At 41.2% G+C, this 11,426-nt stretch overlaps 1 protein-coding gene across 1 annotated transcript in view; it reads left to right on the top strand.

The window, feature by feature from the left end:
* Window positions 1–11,426, top strand: part of TRPC5 (transient receptor potential cation channel subfamily C member 5) — a 121,908-nt gene that overhangs the window by 69,585 nt on the left and 40,897 nt on the right. The window contains exons 3-5 of the mRNA XM_077763125.1: window positions 900–1,236; window positions 2,762–2,901; window positions 7,981–8,303. Of these exons, the coding sequence (XP_077619251.1) occupies window positions 900–1,236; window positions 2,762–2,901; window positions 7,981–8,303 (800 nt within the window). The remainder of the gene's footprint in view (window positions 1–899; window positions 1,237–2,761; window positions 2,902–7,980; window positions 8,304–11,426) is intronic.

Raw genomic sequence — 11,426 nt, 5'->3', positions numbered from 1 at the left:
CTAGGCATCTAAGAAGTGCTCAAAACCAAAGGGGAAGAAAGAGAAAATCAAAAAGGGAACTCATTTCCATTCCAAGCCATAGCCACAGGCATGAGCTCATTCCTTGCCAGTTTGTGTTTGACCAAACACAGTGCACATTTGTTGATGACCTCTTGCAAGCTACGAGAGTGAGTAAAAGTGAACCAATTTGAAATAAAATATCCCCATGATTCCCTGCTAAAAGACATGTAAATTTCCCAAAGAACTTTGTAAAACAGCTGCCCAGGCTCTACTCCCCAGAGATGTTCATTTAGTCAGTCTTTGGGGTGACCTGGGAATCTGAATTTTGTTAATGTTTACTGTTTTGTTTTTATTTTTTTGAGAGAGAGAGCGCGTGCGTGCGCGCGCAAGTGGGGGAGGGGCAGAGAGGGAAAGGGAGACACCAAATCTGAAGCAGGCTCCAGGCTCTGAGCTGTCAGCACAGAGCCCCACACAGGGCTCCAATTCACGAACCACGAGAGAGATCATGACCTAAGCTGAAGTTCGATGCTTAACCAACTGAGCCACCCAGGCACCCCGGGAATCTGAATTTTTTTTAATGTTCGCTGGATGATTCTGATCCAGAGGCAAAGTTTGGGAACCATTTCTCTAAGATGATGGGAGGACGAATAGAGAAACATGTCAAAGCACAAAACATAAATAAAAATTAATATATGAAATAAATAACCCTAAGTAAAATCTAGTCTCATAGCTTGACACGTAGAGCTATCTCAGGGGTTAGATCCATTCATGGAAACCTGGAAAACAGGCCTCTTCTGGGAATTGGTCATGTAGCTTGCTATAAACTAGGAGAGGTATTATGAATGTAGAAATCCCACTGGACACCAAAGATGCCTAACTTGTTCTATTTTTTTCCCCAGTTTGTTGCTCAGCCTAATTGCCAACAGTTACTTGCCACTCTGTGGTATGACGGCTTCCCTGGATGGCGACGGAAACACTGGGTAGTCAAGCTTCTCACCTGCATGACCATTGGATTCCTCTTTCCCATGCTGTCTATTGCTTATCTGATCTCACCCAGGAGCAACCTTGGGCTGTTCATCAAGAAACCCTTTATCAAGTTTATCTGCCACACAGCATCATATCTGACCTTCCTCTTCATGCTTCTCCTGGCTTCTCAGCACATCGTCAGGACAGACCTTCATGTACAGGGGCCTCCCCCAACTGTTGTAGAATGGATGATATTGCCTTGGGTTCTCGGTGAGTCAAACAAACCAAGAACTATGCCTGGAGTGCCTGCTGCTCGAGCTGGCCCTGATTTAGTACATCTTTTGGTGCAGTGGGGAGGCCCTTTGTGGGGAGTTTCAGAAATCTGGTGCCTTCCTCTCTAGGCTCTGGTCACTTAATATTTCATGGTCCACAGTGATATTGGCAGTGAACCCAGGGTTCAGATGCCTGTCAGATGGTTTAGAAGGAAAGCCAAATATCAGTCAGAATGGGCTTCAGGTAAGCTAGGCAGGGCAAGTGCTGATCAGTCTATTCAAACCCCTTCCTATAACTCAAGGGCACTTGTATGTGCTGATTTCTTGTGGCTACTCCACATAATCCCAGTATTATTTAGGGTCTACATCCTGTATAGATACAGATTCCACAATCAGGAGGGGAACCTAGGAAATTCACAAATTCTATGGTAAAAGTAACTTTACCAGTAGTTTCTAAGCATAGTTAGATTCCATTGGACCCTCCAATGCATCACTATCCCCCAAGTTCTTTGTAATACCCAAATCAACAATGTCAGCATCATCACCTGGGAACTTGTTAGACATACAGAATCTCAAGTTACACTCTGGATCTATGGAATCAGAACCTGCATTTCAACATGATCCCCAAGTGATTGACATGCACTTTAAAGTCTGAGAAGCACTCCCACAGCCACACTTTTTACTAGTTTCCCAATTCTAAGGTTCAGGAGACANAGGGCAGCAGTCTTCAGCCGGGGAAACTTTGCCCACCCCCCCCCCCACACACACACAGTGAAAGGAGAAAAAAAAGAGGATTCTAAATTATTTTGGGCCCCCACTTGTGTGACTCAGTCAGTTGAACAGCTGAATCTTGATTTCAGCTTAGGTCATGATCCCAGGGTCATGAGATCAAGCCCCGTATCAGGCTCCATGCTGAGCATGGATCCTGCTTGGGATTCTTTCTCTCCCTCTCTCTTCCCCTCTCCCCTGATCACTTGCTCTCTTGCTCACTCTAAAATGTTATTAATAAATAAATAAATAAGTGAATAATTTTGGGCCCCATTACCTATCTGTAGCCTCAAAATCCAGCAATTTGGGGGATGGTCAACTAGCTCACCTCAAAACTTACTGGATTTTCCTTCTAGTACATGGTAGAAACTAAGGACTACAGGGTAATATTGACCTAATTGATCTGTTAATGAAATTAATAAATTTCCTACTTCAAAATAGTAAGAGGGTAGAATCAGGCACCCCAAAATTGCAACAACATCCCGGTAACTATAATAACAACACTGAAAGTGAGTAGCATCCAGAAAAGTATAATGTATAGGCATCTTCAGGCAAAGCCTATCAGGTTTGGCAGGTTACCAACTGAGAGGTGAAGTAGGAAAGAAAAGAGCTATGTTATTATTACCATCTCTGTGGGCTTCACTTCAGTGATCTCAATTCATTCATTGTTTCCATCTGCCTTTACTTGGGAGAATTGTACTGTGATGACTATTCTGTCCCTGTCTAGAAATAAACCTCTTGCTTCCATTCTTCAGGTTTCATTTGGGGGGAGATTAAGGAAATGTGGGATGGTGGATTTACTGAATATATCCATGACTGGTGGAACCTGATGGATTTTGCAATGAACTCACTCTACCTGGCAACCATTTCCTTGAAGATTGTGGCCTATGTAAAGGTAACTTGGAATGTCTGCCATTTTTCTTAAGCAATGGTTTGGGTTACATTCAGCTTTAGCACTGGAGGCATACAGAGCTTAGGGGGAAAGTGTTTATGACAGTCCAATCCATGCAGGAAAGTACCATATAAACAGACATTCTTTCAATAGTTTGTAAGCAGTGTCCACCTAAGCAAACAAAGTGGAGAATAGAGGGGCACCTGGGTGTCTCAGTCGGTTAAGTGTCTGACTTTGGCTCAAGTCATGATCTCACAGTGTGTGGGTTTGAGCCCCACGTTGGGTTCTGTGCTGACAGCTCAGAGCCTGGAGCCTGCTTCAGATTCTGTGTCTTCCTCTCTCTCTGCCCCTCCCCCGCTCACTCTCTAGTCTGTCTCTCAAAATAAAATAAAGACATAAAAATGTTTTTAAAACAAGAAGGAAAGTGGAGAATAGAGCAATTTACAAATGAATATTTAGCTTTTTAAACTCTGACAGTAGAAGGGTCTTCAGCCACTCACCCATCCAGTCAGTGTTTAAATTCTCCCTACAGTATCCTTGCAAAGAAGATGGCCCACCAACCCTCCCATAGGTCAGGGACAGGAAACTCACTGAATTCACAATCTCCAAAAGTTTCTCTCCACCCTTGTCACTTCATTAAAAAGTGCTGCTTTATGTTTTTCTAATATTATTCTCCCTGTGACACATCCATTAATAATCCTTCTTCCCTGCGGGATCAAACAGAACAAAGCTGCTCCTTTTCCATAATAGTGCTTCCAATGTGAAGTCATCTCTTCCTAACCTGCTGAGTTGTCTCTTCTCAAAGCTAAGTATTCACACTTCCCTCAAGTGTCCTGTATATGACAGGTAGCAGAACCCTAGAAATTTCACTGCAGGAGACAGAGATCTTTAATCATCTCTGCCTCCCTCATTACTTCCAGCACCAGGATGATCATTCAAGCTGTTATAAATCCAGCTTTTTGAGTACCACATTCAACCTATGCCTCTCTACCAATTCAGATAACATACACACACACACACACACACACCCTTTATGCTTTTCCCACACAATGTACAGCCTACATTATCCTGAAAAATAGCTTCATGTCCAACGTCTCACATGTTGTAGTAGTAGTCACAGGCTCTGAGTTCAGATTTTGTGTTCATTAGATAATAGAATGGCTGTGCTCCTACCCTGAGTTGAACTTCTCCAGCATGGGGAAAAGCTGACAATTCAGTCTCCAAGATTGTCTAGTCAGTCATGATTTTTGGCACTAAATCCCACATTAAGGAGTTTTAGAATGGGAATATGGCTGTCCCCCAAATCTCCAGCAACTTTTTATATCCCTAATATGCATATTGCATAAATTTTAAGACCTTGGGAGTTAGTTACGTGGAGCATGAATATTGAATGCAGTCATGAAACATTTTTGAAAGAATCCTAAGAATATGTCTTATACTTGTGGTGATCATTTAACATAGACTTACAACTTCCTTACAAGAAAAAGCTGGTGAGGAAAATGCTTGAATTTCTGGTTAATATGCCTGGATGGAGTCCATGTCATTCTGGCACTCTGCTGACTAAGTAACACTGTTGCCTTAAAAAAAAAATAGAGATTTAAAAATAGAGATTTAAATGCCACCTTTGGAAGTGGTATTTATACACTGGAGGGACAATAGATTATCAATCTAGAAATTGGTTCATTTTGTTTAAACAGAAAAGTTTAGAATAAACTATCAAGAAAAGGATTTCTCTTAGGGATGTAAAAATGTATCTATAGATGCCCAACATTAGATTATTTTGTAACCTATCCAGTTTCACTGGCAAAGGTTCAGAGGAACTAGAACTTCCCCACCATAGAGCGTAAAGATAAATCAGCTATACTCCGCTGACTAAATGCCCCTCAATTGACAAACACTTAAGGGAGACATTTGCTAAGAAATTGGATTTCTTCTTAAACAAAGGAGAATCATCAAAGCCTCACATGCCACATGTACATTTGGATTTGTAATGAGAAATTGCAAATACACAGTCTGGTCCTCTCATCCACAGAAGCACACTATTCTGAGATGAACTTCACCAAGTAGGCTATGACAACCTCTATGAGGTAAAGCCACAAAAGCTGGTTCCCAGGATCCTTGAAACACTTCAGATCACTGTTGTACTAAGGCAGGACAGAAATACCATGGGATAAGCTGACCCCACAGAAGATCCTTTATTAGAACAAAAACAATTGTCAATGATATATATATATACTCCACCATACATGGTCTGCAACAACAGAAATGAAAAGACACGTATGAAAGTACTCAAAAGGAACAAATACACATAAGATTGGCCCTCAGTGCCCCCAGACAGCCCTACAAATGGAAAATAATTTTCCTTTTGTCTTCTAGGATGGTACCATCTAGATTTATCCCACTACTACCTTACTTCCATATGTTCAAACTAAATCCGAACTTTGATACCCATTGAGTTGTGGTCCTTTCTTCAACCAGTACTTGGCTGAAGACACAATCCCATACTCCATCCTTATTATTGTTAAATCCCCACATTAAGCTGGCACTCTTCGTATTTTGCTTTTGAATTGACAGACTGTGATTTACACCCCTCTGAAAGACATGGAGGTCAATTTTCAAGCTGCATCCTATCTCAAAGAATATAAGAAAAATCACTTGCCTCCTAGTATGATTAACTCAAGAATCAGTAAACCTGAATGTAATCCCTGTTCTGACACAAGCTGAATTACCATAGGCCATCCTTGTACCTCTCTGAGCCTTAGATTCTGCCTCTGAAAAATAAGCAGATTGGACTAGGTCAGTGGCTATCAGCCTTTTAATTTTTTCCATGAAATCACATCTTGAAGCTAAAACTTATTCAGAACTTAAGTATATTGAAGAGCTCAAAGACTGAATTTGGATTGAGGACTTGATCTTTCAGGCCTCCTCTATACCTCCCACAGTGACTACCAGTTGCCTCTACTGAACCTTCAGGCTTCAAGGAACACAATTTGAAAACTACCTGTGTTAGTCCAGGGGCCATTGAACTATGGTCTGCTGCCATATCCACTTATTCATTTATTCCCTATCAGTTCTACAGGGAAGAGTTGAGTAGTTGTGACAGGGACCATATAGCCCACCAAGCCAAAAATATCTATTATCTCACCCTTGACAGAAAAAGCTTGTTGATCATTATGCTAAATAAGCTTGACCTTTATGATAAATGAGCTCCAAGTTTATTCCCTGCTATCATACTCTATAATATCTTGCTCCAAAGAAGTATATGCAAAACATAGATTTGCCATTGGAATCACTTTTCACACTTCTGAATGTTCTGCAAATCCAGACGCACTGTCCCATGGGCAGCAGACTTCCCTATGTTTACAGTTGTGATTACAGAGGGAGAAAATCCTGAATTATGAGCTGTGCATGTTCCAGTTGATAATCCCCAGTTTTAAAACATAGGTCTGTTTTATTATGAGCAGTCTCCATCTCTCACATATAGCTCAAAACTTTTAAAGGCCTATCTAACATATGTGCTGTGATATCAACCAACATTTGAGTGAACATTTAATAGAGATAATGCCAGACTGAGTATATAGAGATCTCAAGTTTTAGTCCTGGCTCTGTCACCAGCTTGCTGTGTGATCTTAAGCAAGTCACTCTGCCTATCTGGACCTCAGCTCCTCCACTTGTAAAACAGACATGGTAATGCCCACCCCTCACAGCGATGCAGCCAATATGGGGTGTTTTTGTTTGTTTGTTTTTGGAAGGGAAAATGTAGAGATACAAAATTTGGCCAAGAGTGTATAAAACGGATTAGCCACCTATAGTTCATCCAAAACAGAAGCACAAGTGTGGCAGGGTTTCTCCAAACTCCTCTGACAGTGAAGAATATTGGAAGCACACAAATGATTCTAACAACACCAGTTTTGTCAGTTGTTGGAACTGAAGCACATTTTAGAAATGCTAACAATATAATTTGGCCCCCAAATGCAACATTTTCTCAGAGAAGTTGTTTATATCTAATCCTAAGAAATTGTGATATTTAGATGAGAACTCAAGGCAATATGCTTCAGATTGAATTCCAGGCAAAATCTACTTCTGTCTTGGGGAAGGTAATAAGCAAATTCTTATATTTCCATAACATCTCTCCTTATGGAGTACACATACTCTCACATGGATACATAATCACAAACGTGTGCAGTGGATAGGAGTAGGTATTATCCTCATTCTATGGTGAAATTGAGAGATACAGGCAGTTTTAAGTTGACAAAGCCCTTAATTGGACCTTAGGTCTCACAATAAAGCAACTTTCAATGTTCCAAGAGCTGGAAGTCCAGGATAGGGCTGAAAAATGGGCAACCAATGACAGAAACACTGGCTTTTTTCCCTCCTTCAGCCCCTGGTTCTTCATTTGTACTTGAACTTGAACAAGCTTGTAGGGCTGTCAAAGGAACGATAAAATACACTGTGTGGAGCAGTACTAAATTCACTACCTGGAAGGTTGACATGCTATTTGTGATCATATGAAATTCATTATAGACTGTGGAAATTCAGCAGAAAACTGAGTAATGACCCTCTCAGGTCGCTCTAGCAGTCCCAGACTACAAGTCAGCAAGGAACTCGGGAAGAACATTGCACACTGAGGAGGCTGAAACTGTCCCTTGCCCTTCAGTAACTACAGGTTGTCCTTGGTGCTCAGAAGAAAATGGGGGATTGGGGAGGCAAATCTGATTTGAAATCTCATTAAGAAGCAGAGTAATTTGTCCCCACTACATTGGCCATACCAATGGCTTTGTTCCAGTGACACTCCCCAACAATCTGGTAAACTCGCAGTTAGAAAATGTCTGTTGATAAACCACAGGTGGTTACTCCAGATGATGGCTCCAAACTTCATTTCTCTCTGTATATGCAGAGAATATATTTGGATGAGAGTGGGAGGAAGAAAGTTATNAAAAATAGTGCCATGTATGGGGCCTGTTGTATAAATAAATGTTTGACGCTTACCTTGGTGGCTTTACTTGGGTGCATACAGGAGAAAAGAGGAAAAAGTTTAAAATGCTCACTGTACCTCTCACCTTGTGCACTTGTTTCTTTCAGTATAATGGTTCTCGTCCAAGGGAAGAATGGGAAATGTGGCACCCGACTCTGATTGCAGAAGCACTGTTTGCAATATCCAACATTTTAAGTTCGTTGCGTCTCATATCCCTGTTCACAGCCAACTCCCACTTAGGGCCTCTGCAGATCTCTTTGGGGCGCATGCTGCTTGATATCCTCAAATTCCTCTTTATCTACTGCCTGGTACTGCTGGCTTTTGCCAACGGACTGAACCAGCTTTACTTTTATTATGAGACCAGAGCGATCGATGAACCAAACAACTGCAAGGGAATCCGATGTGAGAAACAGAATAATGCCTTCTCCACGTAAGACCCCCCCCCGCCTTTTGCCTCTTTCTGCTTTCTCCTTCTTCGCTCTATTTTTAGTCCACAGCTTTGTTACTACCTCTTGACAGTGTACACAAAGCTCACTTATGGATCAACCCAAAGGGTCTGGAGTAGAGAGAGGGCCTTCTCTGGCTATAGAGGACTAGGAGAGGAAGCAGTTAGGTGAGGGAGGAAAGAGACAAACACACACATGGGCTCCCAGGAACTCATCTAAAGAGTTAGTTCTGAATTATTTTGGTAGCATCTCATATTTTTAAAGGAATTGATGGGAAGGAAGTAAATAATTCCTCATTCAAAAAAGCATCACTAACCAAGGAAATGAAAGAGTAAGGCTATTCCTCTGAACAAGTGATTATCAAAGCTAACTTAACTATTCTGAATCAAGAACAAAGAAAAAAGAAGGATGCAGAAATATCTTAATGCTTCCTGGGATATTATGATTTATAATAAGAAATGTGTATTTGGCCTTCTTATTCCTGGCACAGAGCTCCTAAAAGCCTTGGAACTTCCTAAGGGCTGAGAGTGAGGACAATGGTGTCTTTTGTTGTGTTAAGGAGGTGATTTTTGACCCCACCTAAGGATGGAGGTTGGTTGCCCAAGGAATCAACCATGTAACTAGAGGGTTGACACATTTGGTCCCACCCCTCAACCACCAGGGAAGGGAGAAGAGGTGAAGATTGAATTCAGTCATCAGTGGCCAATGAGCTTAATCAATCATGACTAGGTAATGAAGCCTCCTCCCAAAACCTAAAAGGACAGGTTTTGGAGAGCTCCCAGGTTGGTGACCACATGGAGACGTGGGGACAATGGTGCCTGGAGAGGGCATGGAAGCTCTGCACCCTATACCCACACTTTGTTCTTCTATATGCATCTCTTCCATCCGGCTGTTCCTGAGTTATATCCTTTTATAATAAGCCAATAATCTAGTAATTGAAATGTTTGGGTTCTGTAAACCACTCTAGCAAATTAATTGAACCCAAAAAGGAGGTTGTGGGAGCCCCGTATCTATAACTGATCAGTCAGAAGCACAGTTAACAACCTGAATTTGTGACTGACATTTAACGTGGGGGGAAGGGTTTAGCCTTGTGGGACTGAGCCCTTAATTTGTAGAATCTAAGATTATCTCCCAGTAATGTCAGAAATGGGTTGAATTATAGGACACTCAGCTGGTGATGGAGAATTTGTGGTGTGGGGGGAATTCTCCCCACACCCACACATTGGGTTCAGAAGCACTTAGTTGACATCAGAGAAATGGGATTTGCTAAAAAGAGCCCTGAATCATGGAAACCTGTGACTTGGGAAAAGAAAGGATAAAAGGGCAGGGGATGATGAGCCTTTGATCACTGGATGGCTACCTAGTCACCCACAGTGTGAAACTTTAGCTGTTCTGTGATCAGTTACTAAAGGTAAAAGTTAGCAATGGAATTTAGAAATGATAGTGTTGGGGATGAATTTTTTTTCTTTTACCCTCCAAAGGTTCTTCTGGCTGGTCTAAGAATTAAATTGACATGAGATAGATTCCCAGGAGAAAATCAAATTTAATTTTGTATGTACAGAAACCCCACATACATGAGAGGTTCAAAGACAGAAAGGTAAAATGAAGTATATATGCCTTCCTGAGCTAAGGAATGGGATAGAGCTCTGAGGTTCCAAAGGGTGATTCACAGGACAGTAAGAAGACCAGATACTTGGCAATTAGGTGTTTGCCCTACCATACAGAAGGATCACTCAGATGAAATTTATCTCTGGTAAAAACTCTCATTTTGGGAAAAAATTCCAATTAAAATTTTTCTATATAGTTAAAAGAGGGGCAAAAGTTTCTCTTGAGCCCTCTGGGGCTTTTGCCTATTTTGCCTTCAGCTCAAAATAGCTCACATGCCAAAATGGCATACTTTGGGGAGACTTGCTCTAAACCACTTCAGTAGTAAACCAAACTCTTAAGAAGGAGTTAGCTCATTGGATATGTAAGAGCATGCAAAATAATAAGAACTATACTAAATATACAATCCCTCAGTTATTATCCATAATAACTAAAATGAAAGTAAAAGAAAAGTACTGGTTTGGGCCTTGATGCTAAAGGAAGCTCAGATTTGGGTCCATCTGAGTTTGGGCCACTAGCCTCAAAGCCAGATAAAAATTGTATAGGGACAATAGAAGTTCCCTATAAGAAAGAACTCTGGTCACCAAGAAGGTAGTCAATGTGGGGGAGGGCAAAATCAAGAAACTATTGAAACCAGAGAGTATAGTGTGAAGGAATTTTTTCATTTTGTAAATCAGTACCATCAACTTCCTCCTGATGAATCTTTGCTAAAATAGATTATGAGAATTTAGGAGCTGTGCCTTTGGTTTTCAAAACTGTGGAGTGGAAGGGCATGTTTGGGTTGATACAGGACCCACAGTTTGCGACTGAACCATCACAGATGGCCATATGTGATCCAGATACACAGGAAGTTATTCCTAAGGGAACAACCAGACTGGTTAACTGGATAAAAGTCACTGTAGGGTCTGTTTACCCTGAGATGGAGACTTCTCGTCTCCCCCCTATGAATGCCAAGTGGAATACCCCAGATGAAGCCGCTAACATGTTTCATATGCAACTACATGGAACTGGCTTTAAGATGACTGAGATATTTGCCTACTGAATATATATGCTCATTACCCAGGTCATGGTAAATGCTGTGGTTAAGGGATCTCTTTCACATGGGCACCACATATAACCTCAACTGCTGTAAAACCAAAAAACAGTCTGGGAAGCCTTCGCCAATTTATGGTCCCAGCTTTCCCTCAGGGGTCTTAATAAAAACATTAGGTTAATTAACAAGAGAATAGGAAGAGACCACAAAAGTGGAAGTTTTTAAACAGTTATTAAGGAATAAGGTGAATAAAGCAAATATTGATAGGAACAAAAGAAGAAACAGAGGAGTCACAGGACTCATACCACAGGATGGAAATCCTTAGATGGTTATTAAGAAATGAGATAAATAAAAAAGATATTGATAGGGTTAAAGATGTTAATACAGCACTATCAAAGGCTGGGAGGGCCAAAGGAACTCTGTGATGGTCCTCCAAAATTAAAGGGCCCCAAATAAGTCTATTTTGTTT

This window comes from Crocuta crocuta, unplaced genomic scaffold, assembly GCF_008692635.1.
Source record: "Crocuta crocuta isolate KB4526 unplaced genomic scaffold, BGI_CrCroc_1.0 scaffold1112, whole genome shotgun sequence".
Lineage (NCBI taxonomy): Eukaryota > Metazoa > Chordata > Mammalia > Carnivora > Hyaenidae > Crocuta > Crocuta crocuta.
The sequence above is the reverse complement of the archived record's forward strand: the minus strand, read 5'-3'. Positions and strand labels throughout refer to the sequence as shown.